The sequence below is a fragment of the Propithecus coquereli genome, unplaced genomic scaffold (genome assembly GCF_000956105.1).
Source record: "Propithecus coquereli isolate 6110/MARCELLA unplaced genomic scaffold, Pcoq_1.0 Scaffold251, whole genome shotgun sequence".
Lineage (NCBI taxonomy): Eukaryota > Metazoa > Chordata > Mammalia > Primates > Indriidae > Propithecus > Propithecus coquereli.
The window spans coordinates 2,093,304-2,113,020 of NW_012148075.1; the positions used below are offsets into that span (position 1 = coordinate 2,093,304).

Sequence of the window (19,717 nt, forward strand, 5' to 3'; positions counted from 1 at the left end):
TCTTACTGCTGCTCCCTTTCTAGAGTGTCTCTCCTTCAGATGTCTCTTTTCTAGGGGGAAATTTCATTTATACATATGCACAAAAATGAGTTTTTAAAAACATAAATTAGGTCATACTATGCATATTCTGAGACCTGCATAATATGTCTTAGAAGAACTTTCATGTCGTAGCTCTGACTAAATGCTTGTGTCCCTCCCCCAAAATCCATATGTTGAAACCTAATACCCAGCGTGATCCTAGTTAGAAGTGGGACTTTTGGGAGGTGATTAGGTCATGCTATGGTTTGAATGTCCGACCCCTCCAAAACTCATGTTGAAATTTATTGCCATTGTAACAGTATTAAGAAGTGAAACCTTTAAGACATGCTTAGGCATGAGAGCTCCACCCTCATGGGTGGAACTGGTGCCATTATAAAGGATCAGTTCAGCTCCTTCTTGCCCTCTCACCTTCTGCCATGTGATGATGATGACGCAGCAAGAAGGCCCTCACAAGATGCTGGCACCTTGATATTGGGCTTCCAGCCTCTAGAACTGTGAGAAAATACATTTCTCTTCATTATAAATTACCTAGTCTTACGTATTCTGATATAGCGGCACAAAACAGACCAAGCAGGTCACGAGGGTGGAGCCCTTGTGAATGGGATCAGTGCCCTTATCAAAGAGATACCAGAAAACGGCCCCACTCCTTCCACCCACTGAGGACTCCACAAGACGACAGTTGTTTATGAGCCATAAAGTGGGCCCTCACCAGACACTCGATCTGCTGGTGATTTGACCTTGGTCTTCCCAGCCTCCAGAACCGTGAGAAATAAATTTCCATTGTTTGTAAGCCACCCAGTCTATGGTATTTTGTTACAGTAGCCCGAACAGACTAAGACTGAAATTGGTACTAAGAAGTGGGGGAGGTTGCTATAACAAATACCTAAAAATGTGAAGCAGCTTTGAAATCGTATGAGTCAGAAATCCTTGTGGCTTTGATCACGGGCCCCCAAGGTGGAGTGTGCTTTGGTGAAAACCCTACATCACAGTCAGCGGGATTCTGGCCCCACTGTGGAACGGCCCGTTCCCGTCCCCCTGACTCATCACGTAGCACTCGGGCTCCTCCCCACACTCCGATGTTTCTCTCGGCTCATCTTCACCAATAGGAGTTCGGACGTGAAGGGCCAGGGAATCTACATTATTAAGTCTTTAAAAGCATAAACTAAGTGCAGCTGGAAACCGGAGGCCCCAAGCAAATACTAGAGAGGGCCCTGACTCCGTGTGAAGAGAGCTGCCCGTCCACTGCTGCTCTGCAATGCAACACAGGCTGCCTGGGCGGCACCGGCCCCACGGAAGGTCAGGAAAGCAGCTGGCTCCCATGGGATGCCGTGCGAGGAGCAGGAGACCCGGGCTTTGGAGTCAGAAAGATCCACATTCTAATCAAAGCCAACTGTGGCTTTGGGCAACTTATACATCTGTGAGCCTGCACAAGTCACTGCCAGGATTCAGGCAAGTATTAGAAATACTTCTGATAAATATTCTGTAAATGTGTGTGTGGTCTTGCTCTAACTGGAACACACCTTGCTTTATGTTTTCTGTCTTTCTTTAGAACGCTGAGCCACATAAGGGCCCTTTCTAGGAAAGCGGATGACAGACTGTCATTAAGCAAGTGACCCTCACAGGTCCAGAGGCTGCTGTGGAACAGCGCGCAGGTCAGTATGTCCAAGTCCACGCTCAGAGGACCCCCAACTGATCAGCAGAGGCTTGAGGTTAAGTTGCCCCCTGGTGTCCCCAGCTCTGGGGGCTCCCGTGTGTGTCTGCGAGACAGGGCTTTGGACGCCTCATGTTTACCACATGCCAGAAAACCAAACCGCGACTCTGAACACACCGACGGGTCCAGAATGCAGCCCCGGCTCTTCTGAGCGGCACAGAAGTGGAGAAGTCTCTCCAGGCTGTTGGTGCCCACTGCCCCAGGCCACAAAGACATCACAGAGGTATCAGCCTGGGTCCTTTGGCCCCACTGGCAACTTTTCTCTGGCTGCTCAGACACTTGGCATTCCCGGGAACTGGCTGTTTGTGTGTCAGGACTGGTCTAGCCCATGTTTTTGGAGTGGAAGACCTCAGGTCTGGGAAAGCAAGACCTGATGCCCACCAGGTGTGTGGGTGGCCCAGGAGGGGCAGCATGGCCTACCGCGATGGCAGTTATCTGGGCCGCCCTCTGCAGTCACCTCCGACCTGCCCAGCAGCTACTCAAGGCCCCAGGGATGTTCTGACGCAGCCCACTCTCCCGGAGCTCTAGTACCAGGGCTTGCCCAGAGCTAGTCTGCGGGAGACATCGGGAGTTTTACACCCCCCGCCCTTGCCCACCTGTTCTTTCTGTCTGCAATGTCCTGCCCTCTCTTCCCACCCACTATCCCCGTGAAACAAAATCTTTCAAGTTCCACCTCAAATGCCACTGCTTCAGGAAGTCTCCCTAATTGCCCCTCTCCTTTGTGTCACAGAAAAATGTTTACTTCTTACCTATCCGGATACACTGTTCACTCCTCAGGGGTGAGGATAAGTCATCTATCTATCTATTATCTCTCTGAAGCACCCACAAGTCTGAGCACTGGACTTTGCAGGACCTTGAACAAATAAATAAACAAATCTTCAACACCAGGTCGATGGCAATGAGCTCAGAGTTGTTCATACTTCCTTCCGAGACCCTGAACTAAATGTGCTCTATCAGCTGTTGCAAGCCATGTGATTAATTGGTTCCAGTCTCGTGATCACAGCTGGAGAATTTCCCCAAAGCCATTCCTGAGGCATGGGGCCTCCTCCAGGCAGACCCCGGAATTAGCTACTCTGAAAAATTCCTCATCACTCTCGAAGACAGGTGAGCATCCAGCTCTCCTCTTGATGACATACATGAAATGAATAATTTCATTTCTGTTGTGAAGGGAAATATAGACAATTGTAAAGTGTGCAGGGGAAGAGGAAGGCCGTGCTAAGAAGGTGTAGTCGGCTGTTGGAGAGGGCAACAAGGCCAGCCCCGCCCCAGAGCAGGAGACACAGAAGCACATGCAGAGCAGAGCCCTGCCGTGTGACAGACGGAAGGTGAGAGGAGACTCGAAGCCTCCAGACCCCAAGCCGCAGACCCCACAGACAAGCTGCCAAGAGAAGCAAAGCCGGAAAACTCAAGTGGAGTGGCTTATTTCATCAGCATCCAGTTGGTTAAAAATAACTTCACTTATTAGTTTAAGTGAGATCACCACAGAGCTGGAAATTCACTGTCAGTGAAACAAAAATACTGGAAGGAAAATGAGAAAAGTCTACATTCATGAGGAACTTTATTCCTATAAAGAAACACAGGAGGAAGCTGCCTGAACATTCCACAGGCCCTGGTTTCCTTCTGGGCTCTTTACGAGGCACATGTCTGCCATTTTTGGAGTTCACACTCTTCATTCTTCCTGTCTTGCTAAAGAGAAGCAGTAGCACAGAGCTCGGTGCCATGAAGCACCATTGGGAAAAAGGCAACCTTTGGAGAAATATTGCACCGGAGGCGTATGCCAAGCCAGACTTCACCTACACTCGTGCAGGAACCTCACCGAACAGCCTGTTCTTTTCAGCTCCCGCCAAGGCACTGCACCTTCCTTAAGCAAACAGATTTCCCTTGTTGACTGTGCTGTCAACAAAGGCTCTACTGAGGAAAAGCAGCAACTCCGCTGAGAAGGGTGGAGGGTGGTGTGGGAGTGGCTTACATGCTCTTTCTCAAAGAGGGAAGGCAGAGGGACAGTCACTCTGTCTCTCTGAGTGACTCTAGAGAATCCATCTCATTTTTCTAGAAAGCCCCTGGAGAGAACAGCCCTGTGACCCTAATCCCACCTCAGCATGCATTCCGGAGTCCCCCTCACGGCTCACCTAAAGCCTTCTTACCAATCAGGCCTAATACGACCAAGACTCCAGTCTTCCCTATCCATGCCTTGCCCTGGGTAGCCCCTGACCTAGTGGTGAGGGGCCCAGGATGGGCTCTGAAAAACTGCTCAGGGAGGCAGGACCCTTGAGCACTGTGACAATGATGAACCACACAGTTCCTGCTCCATTCGAATGGCATTCAGTCTTCACACACACCCCAACAGGTGTCGTGAAAACCCTGGCACATGCCTCATCTGAAGTATCCTGTTCTGCCCAGCTCGTGCAGTGAGCTCAGGGAGCCCAAAAGCTGCTGCCGGCACCAATATTCTGCCTTGGAACGTGTGTAGACGGTCCGCTGCAAGGTTTTCTGGTGGCCTGTCCTTGTTGTGCCTGGTCTCAGCACCCTGCAGTTCTGTCTCCCATGTTGGCTCTCCATGACTCAGAGGTCTTTTGGGTTTACTTTTGTCTGCTGTTGTTGTTTTTGCTATTTTTGGAGGACCATGTAGACCATTTAATTTTTTTATAATTTTAAATTTTTACATAATTTCAAAGTTACAGAAAAATTGTAATAACAAGGAACTTCCCTTTTATCCAGGTTCACCAGTATGTTTTCATTTTGCCCTGTTTGCTTTATCATTCTCTTCTCTCTTTCTACACACGCACACACAAACACACACACGTGTACGTGTATATATACATGTATGTGTGACTACATATATATGTGTATCTATATCTATAACTCTTTTCTCAACCATTTGAGAGTAAGTTATAGACATGATGTCCCTTTGCCCCTAAGAACCTTGGTGTACACTTCCTAAGAACAAGGATATTCTCTTATATAACTCCAATATAGTTACAAAAGTCAGGAAATTTAGGCCAGGATTGGTGGCTCAAGCCTGCAGTCCTGTCCTAGCGCTTTGGGAGGCTGAGGCAGGAGAATCGTTTGAGGCCAAGAGTTTGAGACCAGCCTGGGAAACAGAGAGAGACCCCATCTCTACAAAAAATAGAAAAATTAGCCGGGCATGGTGGCGCATGCCTGTAGTCCCAGCTACTTGGGAGGTTGAGGCAGGAAGATCACTTGAGCCCAGGAGTTTAAAGTTGCAGTGAGCTATGATGATGCCACTGCACTTCAGCCTGGGCAACAGAGTAAGACACTGTCTCAAAAAAAAAAAAAAAAAAAGCAGAAAATTTAAACATTGATACAATACTATTGTTTAATTCATAATCCATATTCAAATGTCATAAATCATAGCTATTTTTTTCTGGTCCAAGAAACAATCCAGGATCACAAATTGCACTTCATTGTCAAGTCTTTTTAGTCTATTTTAATCTAGAACAGTTGCTTAGCCTTTCTTTGGCTTTCTTATCCCTAAAATTTTTTGAAGAGTAGAACATTCCTCAATTTGAATTTAGTTAATGTTTCTTCATGATTAGATTCAGTTATGCATTTTTGGCTGGAATTTGCACAAAAATAAATCATTAAATCAATGTGTTCTTATGAGTGCAACATATCATATATGTTGATTTGCCCATGACTCACATTTGGAGTCACTATCATGGCTTTGACTTTGGTGCCCTGTAGGACATGAAAGGACTTTTCAACCTTTGGCTTCATGCACCACAATTGCTGGCAAAAGGGGCACGCGCTTGCACACACATAACCTGCTTGATGGCCTGTGAGGTGGAGAGCCCAGGCCGGCCCTTTGGATGAAGAACACATGGCTCAGCCACCCCATCACTTTGTCAACAGCCAGCAAACTCCCAGAAGCGAGGCTGCATAGCTAACCAGCAGCTGACCATACACTCATGAATGAGCCCAGCCAACACTGGCAGAAGAGCAACACAAATTGGTCGTGCACAAATGCCACTGCACTTTAGCCACTGCACCAGCTAAATAAATAGTTGTTTTAAGCCACTACATTTTAGGGTGGCATGTTACATAGCAAAAGCTAACTGACATCTCTTGTTCATCAGGGGAAAGACATAGGACTTGGAAGCCCTACATATTTATTTGAGGTCACTGAAGAAAGGTCATCCTATTTTCCTCTGGTTTTGTCTTGTCTCCCTCAAAGATCTGTCCCTCTGCCTATATTTGGCATTCAAAGGATCATTTTAATTTACTTATGTGGTCTTTAAAAAAAAAACAAAAAAAACAAAAAAAATGCCTTCCCCGGGGTTTTCCAAAAAAAAGCCAAAACCCCCAAGTCACTGAATTTGGAAAAAAGAAGGCAAGAAAACCCCCCAAAAAAAAAAAAACCGAAAAAGAAAAAACCCTCCCGGAAAAAAAACCCAAAACAAAAAAAAAACCCAACAACAAAAAAAAACCAAAAAACAACCTTCCAGGGCCTTAGGGTTCACTATGGCTCTTACTTTTACCAACTCCTCTGACTCCTTCCCTGGAGATTAGGATTTGGTGCCTCTAGGATGCAGCCTGAGGGTCTGTATTTTTAACAAGTTCATCTGGTATTTCACATCATCAGAGAAGTTTGGGAAACCCTGCATTACAGAAGTAGTTCTCAACCTGGGCTGCACATTAAAGTCACTGGGGAGCTTTAATAAACCAGAATGTCTAGAACATTCAAATCTGAATCTCTAGGGCTGGCACCCAGGCGTCAATATTTTTTAGTATCTCCCAGATGAGTCCAGTGTGCAGCCAAACAGAACCTCTGCTCATTTCTATGACTGAAGAGTAAGAAGCTGGCTTTGTTCCCATTCACATGAATATTCCCTTCAATGGCATGTTTCTGATGAAGGTGTGCTTATTTTGATGCAGATGAACTGCTGCCCTGGAGACTTCCTTATGGTTTTCTCCTTACCACTTGGCTGATTTCCCAAAAGGAAGCTGAATTTTCATTCCTAGGAGCAGTTCTCTAAATCCTATAAATTTTCTTTTTGGGAAAAAGACTTTTTTTCTTTTAAGTGTACTGTACACTATGAAGAGAGGTGGAAGGGCAAGTTGTGAACAACAGCAATTGTATTAGTTGCTGCCAGGGCTCTGCCCTTATTATCGAGATACCTTTACCATTCTCACGTACACGGGTGGGGCACCTGTGCCTATGTGTTGGAGGGTGGCACTCAGGCTACTGGAACCTTTTGCCTGTGCACACAAAAACCCCACAGAGACTGAGAATTTCATCTCCTGAAGTAATCTTTCACCAAGGACTGATAGGTGTAATGGTATAAACACCCCAGCTTCCTCACCCCAATCAGGAAAACTGTGGTCACGTACACTGTCTCCAGAGATTCTTTGAGGAAAAGTTACCCGTCCCCCACCACAGTGGACATTGCTTAATACTGCATCACTGCTTGGCCCCCTTCCCTTCCCTGTATACTTCCCCACTGCTCTACTTGCTTTTCTTTGGAAGTCTTCCTTAGAAACCATGTTCAGTGAATCCTCATCTCAAGGTCTCCTAGAGAACCCAACCTGAGATAGCACACCCTCCAAGACCTTTACAAAGACTCTGGCACTGACCTTCATCCTTAATACAAAGGGCATTGTACATGCCACCAGGAACTGGGTTGCTCTCAATCCTCACATCAACAGCTCTCATGATTTGCTGTTCACCACTCCCTTTGCTACACACGGTTGTCCTAAAACAGACAAAGAAGGCACTGAGTTAGGAGAACTTCTCTGGGTTGGAAATAAGAACAATTCTTTTCTGCTGTCAGCTCTGAAATCAGGAGAGAATTTTCTGATTCATGAGCTTTGGCTGAAAGCATCAATATGGAAACATTCTCCCCAAACAAAGGTCTAAATTCAGGAATACAGGTGATGCTTGGGTTGAAGTCGTAAGTGTCGATTCAAGTTTCAGAGACAATACATGGTTCAGCTCTTCTAGTATATATTTGTTTTTTATTTCATAAAATTCTGCTCTTTTCTTTTTCTCTTGTTTTGCCATTCTTTTCCAAATTTCTTACAATAGATCATTAGGTTGATGAACCTTCAGCTTTTTTCCTTTTATAATACAAACATTTAATGCTTTAGATTTCCCTCTGGGTGTAGCTTTGGCAGCACCCCACAAGTTTGGATATGTATGCTAATTTCCATTATATATATATTTTTTCCTGTGATTTATTTAGGGATATCTTTTATAAACAGCAAATAGTTTAATTTTTAAAAACCATCTCACAATCTTTATTTCCTAATTGGAGCATCTTACCTACTTATCCTTAATTTAATCATCAATCTCTTTGAATTTAAATCTGCCATCTTATAAGTGGTTTTTATTAGTTCTGCCCATTTTCTCTTTCATTCGTCTTCTTTCTTTTCCCTGTTTTGGATTATTTGAATTCTCTTCTTTTTTTGGCATTCTCTTTTCCTCTGAATTGATTTGGAAGTTAAACATCCTTTTGGTATTCTTTCGGTAGTATCCAGAGGTCACAACATGCTTTCTTTGATTTAGTAAAATCAAATATTACTTTTACCCTGTCCTTTAATAATACAACTTAAAATACTTAAAATGCTATGAATTAACATCTTTAAAATGCTTCCCACTTACATAAATCATTTTTAGTGCTCATTATTATTATTGCTTTATATAATTATATAATTTCAATTTTCCCATATATTTATTTTCCATTTATTCTTTTTTGTATCTCCAGACTTTCACCTGCAATTATTTTCCTCTAGCCTGAAGAGTACCCTTCAGTGTTTCATTTAGTGCATGCAGCTTGGATGTGATAAATTCTCTCACCTTTTGTCTTTCTGAAAATGTCTTTATTTCACCTTTATTACTGGAAGATATTTTTCACTGGGTATAAAATTCTAGGTTGGCACTAATTTTTTTTTAGCACTTTGAAGATATCAATCATCTTTGGGCTTTCATTGTCAGTTTATTATTACTCCTTTGAAGGTAATCTCTCTTTATCTTATTTCTTTTAATATTTTTTCCTTTATATTTGATTCATATCAGTCTTACCATAATGTGCCTAGTTGTGGATTTTTTTGCATTTATCCTAATTGGGCTTTGCAGGGCTTCTACAATCTGTGCCTTGATGTTTTTCTTCAGTTGTGAATAATTCTCATATTGCTTTTATTGCGTTTTCTTTCTCTTCTCCCTTTAGAATTCCAATTATGTATATTTTCTTTGTCTTTTAACCTTTCTTATATGTTTTTCATCTTTTTTCCCCTCTGTTATTTATTCTGGATATAATTGTCTGTAATATAGTCCAGTTCACTAATTCTCTCTTTGACTTTTCCCTTTTTTAGAGAGCGACAGACAGGATCTCACTATATTGTCCAGGCTGGACTCGAACTCCTGAGCTCAAGCAATCCTCTTGCCTCAGCCTCCCGAGTAGCTGGGACTACAGACATGTGCCACCGTGCCCAGCTATCTTTGGCTCTTTTTAATCAGCTGTTAGATCTATCTACTATGTTTTAAATTTTAGTTATTGTATCTTTCATGTCGAGAGTTTCCAGCTAATTATTTGTATAGTTTTCCGTGTTTTGCAGAATTCTCTCTTTTGTCTTTTATGTCTTTGAACACTTTAAGGATAAAGTCTGTATCTACCGATGCTAATATCTGGAGTTTCTATTAGTTATTGTTTTTCTTGAATTTAATTCTTTTTGCCTTGTCTCCTCATGTGATAAGTTATTTTATATTGTACGACAAATCCTACATTGACTAAAATTGTTTGTTGAAATAAATTGAGGCCTAGGATAATATTATCTTCCTCAAAAGAGGAAAAAAAGCCAAATTCACGGCTATAGAGGATTTGAAGGTATTCTGCTGCTCCTTGGAGGGTCTGCGTCCAGTTCACTGTCCAGTATACTGTGTCTAGTTTACTCTTACTCCTGGGATACAGCTCTGCAAGGACCCAACCCAAGCAAAAGGGCTCACCAGGCCCCCTCCTACACACAAGTTGAATTCAAATCGCTATCCTTCTAGTCCCGTGAAACTATCAAAGTTGCTACTCAGATTTTCAGCCACCCTTTATGGAATCTGCAAAAGTTCTTGGGAGATAAGTGGCCCCAACTCTGAATTCATCACTCTAGACCTTCAACCTTCTCTGAATTTATATGTATGCTCAACATAAAATTCATGGAGATACAGGTCAGATATGCTATATGTCTACTATGCCATCAATTAAAAGATGGACCACACATTTAATAATTGCTTTTTAGTGTGTGTGTAAGGAGTGAGGGAAGCCATGCAGGAAAGACCCACAGTGAAATGTACATGCTAATGGTCAGATACTTCCTGGTTCCAGAGACATTAAAATGGAAGGACAGAAAAACTATTTTGAATATGTTGTCTAGCAAATATAACAAATAAGTATGCTTTCTTTATAAAGAAATATCTCAGCAGAGACCCACTAACATGTCTTCACACTGTATAGCAAACCCACAGAAGACAGATCTTTCCAATGACTCAGTTCTGACTTGCAATGCCCAGGAGACCTAAGTCTAGTTTCAAGTGGCTCTTCAGAATCTCTGAGTACCCTGGTTATCTGATGAAATTATATTAACAAAGTTATTAAAAACGTTACTATTAATACTTTACTACATTATGGAAATGCATATGCATATTTTGTCTATTCAAGAGCATGGATATACAATATAAGGCAGAGAGAACTACAGTTCCAGATTCACTGAAAGGCTCTGGATTAGCCTCAGTTGTCCCCTTTATTCAGTTGCTGCTTCACACTTGGCGCATTTGGAGACGTGAGTCAGCACGGCTGTGTATGTTTTCCATGGCCACCTGCCAGCTAGCCAGCTTCAGGGTCATCATCTACCAAAGTAGCTCTTGGAGCTTGTTTTATTCTTTCACATTCCTCTGGCATGAAGGAGAAAATAGAATGGCTCCTGCCTTCTCTGAGTAATAACTAAGGAAGCAAATACCAGAAGTACTGCAAAGCTTCCTCCTAGCTTTAGAATTACTTCTCTAGAGGATTCCATTGGTCAGGAACTTAGGGCACAGTGGGAATGGCCCGCGTCTGCTATATAATGTCTAGGGCCTGAGGAGGCAAGACTTATAGGCTGGAGACAACTCAACAGCTGGGAAAAGAATCACCCGGAGGCATCCTCACTCACATCTTTGGCCATGAAACTGGCCTGGCTAGGACATTGGTCGGGGCCATTGGCAAGAGCCCCTGCATCTCCACGCGGCCTGGCCCTCCTCACAGCATGGCCATCTCAGCATAGTCAGACTTCACATGGCATCTCAAGGCTATGAAAGTGGTTGTCCTCAGAATTCCAGATGGAAGCTGCATGGATTTTTCCAACCTGATCTCAGAGGTCACCTAGTCTCACTAATGCTGTATTCTGTCAGTGGAGGCAATACCATGCTGTCCCTGATTCAAAGGGAGGAGATATAGAGCACACCTCTTGACAGAAGTGGCATGAAAAACTTTGTGGCCATATTTTAAAACCCCCATACTATGTTCCTACACATATATAATATATGCAGACGATTATCCACAGAGAAAAAGGGATAAAGAATATATACTAGTTGACAGTCATTATCTCTAGGTGGAGAAGAAGAGAAAAACTTACTTTGTATTTTATATTAATATAAATCTGTATTATTTGAAATTTTTATAATGAGCATGTATTATTTTTATAATTTAAAGAGAAAATTCAAAATAACAAAGTAAGGAAGGGAAAAGATTGTGACAGAACTCCAGAAAAATGCTTTTATATAAGAACTCAAAACAAGAATGCCCTGGAAACCATTGCCCACTGCACTTTGCCTATCCTGGTGCCTCAACAGTACAATTTTTGAGCCCCCATGTCAGCCTTGGTGGGGCGGTCAGGGTAGGCGGGAAAGGCGAGCTGACTTACCCAAGTGTGCCGTCTGCCAGCCAGCCTGTGGTGCATACTGGGAAGGCACAATCCCGGACCACCCTCCGCAGCTCGTCTGCAGACACAAGGTGAGCGCCCCTGCTCTTGCAGGACAGCTGAGCCGCCTCCAGTTCCAGACCCCGAGAGCCATTCTGAGACTCCAGCACAAAGAGCTTCCCTGTGTGGGGAGAAGCACAAACACATGCAGGTTCCAGGATCCATGGGCATTTAGTCTCAGCAAACTCATCCTCTGGCAGACACTGGTCAGAACGATAGCTTCCTCCTTGCCTGAAGACCCAAGTGCAGCAACCACCCCCATTGTACACCACCCCTGGGACCAGGTGATGACAATTACACTAGTGCTTTCATCCATTTTTTGCTCTTGTCTTCTTAAAAAAGCAATAACAACAATCTACTATGGCATGTTTATCTGGATAAGCCCTTCAAATATTTCTTTTAAAAGGGTATCTTACAAATACTATGTGGCAGAGCTCATGTCCTAGGTTCCCCTGAGTTGGGTCACTTGGTGTCCAAGGCATGATTTAGGCCTCAGCTCTGTCTTCGTCTGTGACCCCCTACACAGCAGGTTGTTTCCCTTCTCTCTGTCCCTTGCCTTAGGACTTTATCAGGTCCTTCCCACAATGAAGTCATTTGTGTCTGCTGTGCTTCTCTCCTACTGGACAAGACAGCAGGGACCATGTGTGGTACACCCTGGCTCGCTGCAACACATAATATAGGGGCATGTGGTGGGCCTCAAAGAACGTGTGACAGATGAGGGAATGGGAGCATGGATTCAGGCAGAAGTGGAAGCCCAGGCTGAAAGCAAAAGAGAGCTTTAGGCGAGAAAACCATGGTGTAGGAGCAAGCACTGTGGTCCCCAGGAGCCTCCTGGAGGGATGAAGCAATGCCTTGGGTATCCCTATAAAGTTTAAGGTAAAGGCAGAAGAGTAAGAAAACCAATTAAAATGAGACACTTTACTTCTGTCTGTCAGCAAAATTTTCATAATATATCAATTTTATTAGAATAAGATACAACTATCACCTACTTGCAAAATTATTATAATAAATATAATAATCCCAACAAAACCAAAAGTTATAAACAATTCAAAAAATTTTCAAAATAAACATATGTGTAGGTGTTTGGTGCTCCCACATTTGACTATAAAAACGCAATACCAACAAAACTACAAGAAGTAAAAGAATCCACAATCCTCGTGGAAAATTTTAACCACTCTCCCCCTCACTAATTGACAAAACAGAAAAAAATCAGAAAGGATATAGAAGATTTAAGCAACAAAACTAACACTCTTGATGTAAGGACCGACGTACAGTACTGCACACCAAACTACAAAATACACATTCATTTTGTACAGAACATTTGTAAAATGGATCAAACACTTAGCTATAAGGCAAATCTAAAAATCTCAAAAGACCCAAATCATGTAAAGCATGTTTTTCAGACCACAACACAAACAAGCTAAAGTCATTTATTTATCAAACACTTACACAGCATTTACTATGGGTCAGATGTTGTTCAAACTGCTTTACAAATATGTGTTATATTAATCCTTACAACAACTCTATGATATAGGTGTTATTATTATCCCCATTTTACAGTTAATTAGTGATTAATACTTGTCTAAGATCATACAGCTGAGATATGAAACCAGACACTTTGGTTCCTTGTCAGTGATCTTAATTATTGTTACATTGCTTCTCGACAGCAAAGTAATAACAAGGAAAATCCCCTTGTGCATGGAAATTACAAAACATACTTTTTTTTTTTTTTTAAGACAGGGTCTTGCTCTGTCGCCTGGGCTAGAGTGCTGTGGTGTCATCCTAGCTCACTGCAACCTCAAGCTTCTGGGCTCAAGTGATCCTCCTGCCTCAGCCTTCTGAGTAGCTGGGTCTATAGGTGTACACCACCATGCCTGGCTAATTTTTCTATTTTTTTGTAGAGACGGGGTCTCTTTCTTGCTCAGGCTGGTCTCAAACTCCTGGCCTCAAGCAATCCTACTGGCTCAGCCTCCCAGAGTGCTAGGATTATAGGTGTGAGCCACTGCACCTGGCTTACAAAATATACCTCTAAATAAATCATGTTCAAAGAAGAAATCACAATTGAAAGAAAATATTTTAATATTTTTGTTAAGGGACAAAATCTTGGGGAGAAACTAAAGTAGTATATAAGGGACATTCATAGCCTCAGAGGCTCATGTTACAAAAGAAGTATGGTCAAAAATCAGTGATTTAAGTTTCTAGCTCAAAAAACTAAAAAAAAGCCCCACAAAATCAAAGCTTCTAAAGAAGTGAAAGAAGAAAATAATATAGAGCAGATATCAATAAAATGGAAAGTAGACATATAATAGAGAAAATAAAGTCAAAAGTTGCTTTTTTCAAGAGAATAATAAAACCCCTAGCAAAACTAATCAAGACAAAAGGAGAGAAAATACAAATTACCAATATCAAGAAGGAAAGGGAACATCACTACAGATCCCATAGACCCTGAAATGATAATTAGAGATTATTATGTTATATATGCCAGCACATTTGACAATTTAGATGAAGTGGGCAAATTTCTTAAAAAACACAACACCAACATTGATACAAAATGAATTTAAATTCTGAATATTCATTTATCTAATAAATAATTTAAGAAATTATTTAAAATATTCCCGCAAGAAAACCTGCAAATACAGATGATTTTACTATCAAAACAAACAAACAAAAGCCTCATCTTACAGAAACTGTTTCAAAGAATAAGAGGGGAAACAACTTTCCAATTCATTTTAGGAACCAGCAAAACTTTGATATGAACACCTACAAGAAAATTACAAGAAATGAAAGTTACAGGACAATATCTTGCATGAATGTAGGTTCAATAATCCTAAACTTATTTCCCTCACTCCAGACTCAGTTCTAGGTCTTCTCTTCCCACTGTAGAATTTTTCCTTAGGATGCCATCCACATACATGGTTTCAAAGACCATCCTTACACAGATGACACATTTTTCTCTTCAGTCCATGTTTTCCATCGACTCCATCTACCCCTATATCTCACCTGGACAACTGAAATAGCATCCTACATCCAATCTTGCCCTGGTTCCATTTATTCTCCCTACATCACAAGCAGGGTGATCTTTTCAAAACGCAAGTCTGATCAGGACTCTACTACTCGAAACCATTTAATATCTTCCTTTCCGTTTTTGGATTAAGACAAAATTTGATCTATGAGGCCCCACATCATCATGATGCCCCTGCCAATTTCCCTCCCATCATCTCTAACTACTTCTGCCACATGTTCCATTTTCCCTGCCACTCACATGTTCTTTCACATGTTATTCTCTACCCAAGACACTCCTTCCTCCCCCTCACTGCCCACTTAATTCTTACTCATCTTTCAGATCCTCCTGCACCAAGTCAAAATCTCCTAGTATATGCTCTCAGAGCACCTTCTGTCCTTTAATCTTATCAGTTATCAAAGTTGCAATTTCACATTTCATTTATATAATTATTTAATGACTCTCTCCCACAATGGATTTTAAGCTCCCTTATAGAAAAGACCTATCTTTCTTTCTTTCTTTCTTTTTTTTTTTTTTTTTTGAGACAGAGTCTCGCTCTGTTGCCCAGGCTAGAGTGCCGTGGCGTTAGCCTAGCTCACAGCAACCTCAAACTCCTGGGCTCAAGCGATCCTCCTGCCTCAGCCTCTCGAGTAGCTGGGATTACAGGCATGCAACACCATGCCTGGCTAATTTTTTTCTATATATTTTTAGTTGTCCAGCCAATTTCTTTCTATTTTTAGTAGAGACAGGCGTCTCACTCTTGCTCAGGCTGGTCTGGAACTCCTGAGCTCAAATGATCCTCCCGCCTCGGCCTCCCAGAGTGCTAGGCCCCTATCTTTCTTTATCATTCTATCTTCATCAGCAGGGACAATGCCTGGTATATAGTAGATAATATCTATTGAATTAATGAATCTTTCCCTGTAATCACTACCTAAACACAGTTCATTTACATTCAGTTAATGTAAAGATTCTTCCATTTCAAAAGTATTTAAAAGTATAGTACAAATCTCCTTTACGTATGAGATGTGTATCTAATTAGTCAAAGGTAACTAAATGTTTTTCATCTGAATTTTTCTGACTTATTTTTTAGAAATAGTTTCTCTCTCAATCTCTCTCTTCAAATATATGTAATGCATCACAGTTTAGCTGAACACTTCTTCTTCCTCCTCCCATCACGGTAACACACAAATAACCAAATGTGGGAAATGGTGGTAAAGCATTTAGTAAAGAAAAGAATCCATTCCTAATATAGCCTATAAGTCTTCCTGGTTCCATTATGAAAGTTGGAGCTCAGCAAATGGAGTTTCTTAAAAGGAAGTGTACCTACAATTCTCCATTGGGGAAGCTGGGCGAAGAAAAGGAAGGAGAAAAGAAAGCATTCCTGGCAAGCAGTAATGGGATCATATGCTCTGGTGTTGTTCGCCCTTTCTCTTTGTCCAATGACATTTCTGCTTCAACTTTCTATGACCCATATTAAGCTAGATAGGCACAAAATATTGACCCTTATCCATGTGGCACTCCACTTAAACCGTTACGATGAGGTGAAACTCTAAAGCCTCATAGATTGCAAAGATATTTCTTTAAAAGGAATTAAAATTGCTACAATAGTATACATCATTCAAAAGTTAATACTAGCTCCAATTTACTCTACTTGCATTCTTTAAAATCTGCTTAATTTTCATGACTCAATGTCAGGCAAAAACACGACAGTAAAGAACTGCTAGTGGATTGACTGCTAACAGCTATGGGATTTCTTTTGGGGGTGATGGAAATGTCCTGGAATTAGATGCACAACCACAGTTTGCACAAATAATGAATACGCTAAAAACCATTGAATTGTACAGTTTAAAATGGCACGTTTTATGTGAATTATATCTCAATTTAAAATATTAGCGATGGCAACAGCTTTCAAAGTTAAAATGTTTTGTCTCTAACACTCTCTCTGAGGATTCGGAGAAATAGACATTCATCCTTAATCAGGAGCAAAGAGCTCTTCGAGCCTGCACTTAAAAAACAGGACTAAAACCTCTAAGAGAATATCCCGAGGCTTTTTTCTTCTTGGCTTTTCCCTTTTCCTAACCATCATGCTTCTTTCTGTCATGTCTTCTAGTTTCACCCAATGTTGCTTGCTAAATAAGAATGACAGTTAAAAATATACAAAGCATCCTAAATCAGCTGAGGGCAGGTCTCCTTTATCAATGTAATTGGTTCTAAACTTGGATTTACTAGAAACCCCTCATGGGTGTGAGAACTGCTGGCTTTTAAGCCGGCTTCCTTCAGATCCTCCTGTCCCAAGTCAGCAGGGTTTTGTTCCAAAATCAAAACACAGCTGACTTAGTTTTTCAAAACGGAATTGATACAGAGCTCTCATCCTGGTAATTTGAGGTAAGTCTTAAAAAGCTGAATTCGGGCTCAAAAAAACAAAAACAAAAAGAGGACCAATTCTCTGAGAACCTATAATAACCTGGCCCCTACCTATTTCTCAACATCCCGCCCTGCACTCTTGCCTCCCGGCACTTTGCTTTATATCATTTGTCCCATTTTCCCTGCCACTCGGAGAGCCTCTGAGCCGTTTACCCGGGACACGCTTCTTTCCCGTAGTCTAGTTGATACCCACTCATCCTTTCAGATTTTCCTGGACCGAGCCAAAATATCCGACGGAGTTTTCCAACCACCGACCTTGTCGTCAGGAGCACATTTAATAGACGTTGAGAAACTGAGAGATGGTGGGGAATGACCTCTCAGCAGAGGAGGTTCTAGGGCACCTGAGACGTGATTTCATTTTGCAGAACTTTTATGGAGACCTTGGGAAAGCCCGCTGCGGGACTGCGGGACCAACGCACAGGCTTTCTCCGGTGCGCGCTCGGCGCTAAGGGAGGGTGCGGGCGCCCCGGCGGGCGTGTGGGCGCGCGGACTTGGTGGGCCGGGAGAGGGATGCTGGGTCGCAGGACCGCCGCTCGCTCATTCCTCCCGGGCTGGCCGCTTGCCCGGCCTGTCCGAGGGAGCAGCCTGGGCGAGCTTCGTCCTCCCCGCCCGGACCCCAAGGTCCACCCCTGGCCCCGCAGCCTCCCGAACACTCACCATCCGCCCGCACGGAGAGGCGCGGCAGACCCAGCAGGAGAAGCGCCGACGCCCAGACCCCGGGCAGGGGGCTGCGCAACCGGGCGCGCGGGCCAGGTCCCTCGGCAACCATGGTCCCGGCGTCCGCGGGCCGGCGGGCTCGGGTGAGGGCTCCGGCTGAGCTCGGGGTTGCCCGGCCCACGGCCCAGCGTGCGCCACTCGGCGCTGCGCTCTGCGCTCTGCTCGCGAGTCGCAGGCTTCGCGCCCGGCGCGCCGAGAGGCAAGAACGCGGAAAGCCGGAGGCGGCCTGGGACGCCTGAGCGCGGGGGCCGCCGAACTCCCGGGGGTCTTCTCCGTGGCGCCGGAGAGGCGGTTGTAACCCGGCTCCGCCTTCTCGCCGGGCACCTGGAAGCTTCGGTGCCAAAAGGGGCTGCGCCGGACCGCGCTTTCCGCGGGCGCAGCGGGGCGGAGGGTGAGGGCGCGGGGAGGCGGGGAGGGCGGAGAGCCGGCTGCAAGGAACCCCCGCCTGTCTGGGGGACTCTTGGGGAGAGGGTGACGCAGTCTGAGAGGCCGAGGCCCTCGGGCAGGACCGTTAAAAAGCGGGCGCCCAACTCTGCCCTCTGCCTCTTGACTTGCCGTCTGGCGTCTTCCCATAGAGGAGGAGCTTTCTGTTTTTTGGTGTTTTGTTTTGTTTTAATGAAAAAGAGGAAGAATCTAACTTACCAACCTCACTCTAAGGTGTGAAACGCACGGAATAGCGAGGTTCCTCTGTTCTGCAATAAAAGCGTGGCTTTAAAGTCACTCAGGAAATGGCATCTTCAGGAACGCTTCCTTCACGACTTTTCCTGGTACGCCCTAGCATTTCTCAAAGAACACCAAGAGCGCTGGTTGGTTACCACCCACCTCCCAAATCAGGACTCCTTGATCTCAAAAGGTCCTGAGATTCGGATTCTATCGGTCTGGTCTGGGAATCTGCTCTAAATAACTGTCCCGATGATTTCTGCTGCGTGGGGTCCCTGCCCTGAACTGATTCTTTCCTCCAGCTCACCCACTATCCTATCTTCCCGCCATCAACATTATTCAATGGAGATGGAGGATTTGCTTTCTTCCTAGGTGAAGAAATGAAAATCAGTATTGTTATAACTGGGGTACAACAGCGGCGCCTCCAGTTTACAAATCCCGTGCATATTCACGTACAGGTCGACAAATATCTATTGAGTGCCTTCCCCTGTGCTAGACACTGAATGAGGCTACCATCTGTCCTTAGTATGTTCACACTTAAATCAGACACTTAAGATTGAAAAAGGGATAGGTGCTAAAACGGACAGATGATTGACCCCATTTTATGAACTGCCAGGACACAGACATGGAAAGAATTTACTTTCTTTTCACAGTATGAATTGGGATTAAAACCCACATCTGATTTACTGCAGGTGTCATTTTTTAGCTTGCATAATTTTGAAGCGCATTGAAAAGATCTCTTCACTCCTCACTCCTTCCCATCAACTACAAGACTACTATTAGTGATTAATTCCTTTGGATAATTAAACTTTGCTTTTAAAATATAAATACTCTGGAATGTTAAATACAGTGAAGCCTGATAGTCATTCACGCTTGAGTGTAAATGAATTTACTTAGCTGCTTCCCTTCTAACAGTTAGCTGGTAACCTAAGGAGTGAGACTTCACATGTCTGGGCTGGAGGGAACATTTTAAAGCCTGCTTGGTGCTGAGAATGGAGGGAAGGGGTCAGAAGACACCTGCCAGAACTATTATACCAACTGACCCACTCAAGCCCAATAACCTTTTCAGAACATTCAATTGAATATTACTACCTAATCCAAATGATATTTTAAAGGGTATCTTTATTCAGATCAATCTTGGCCTGTCCTGATTTAAGGAGATGGCAAAGGTTTAATTGGTACAAGGGCTTTATTATTATTAT

At 43.3% G+C, this 19,717-nt stretch overlaps 1 protein-coding gene across 1 annotated transcript in view; it reads right to left on the minus strand.

The window, feature by feature from the left end:
- Positions 1–18,313, minus strand: part of SUSD5 (sushi domain containing 5) — a 53,533-nt gene extending 35,220 nt beyond the window's left edge. Inside the window, exons 1-3 of the mRNA XM_012646880.1 lie at positions 17,796–18,313; positions 11,657–11,834; positions 7,346–7,464 (exon numbers count right to left, since the gene is read on the minus strand). Of these exons, the coding sequence (XP_012502334.1) occupies positions 7,346–7,464; positions 11,657–11,834; positions 17,796–17,907 (409 nt within the window). The 5' untranslated portion in view covers positions 17,908–18,313. The remainder of the gene's footprint in view (positions 1–7,345; positions 7,465–11,656; positions 11,835–17,795) is intronic.
- Positions 18,314–19,717: the final 1,404 nt, after the last annotated feature.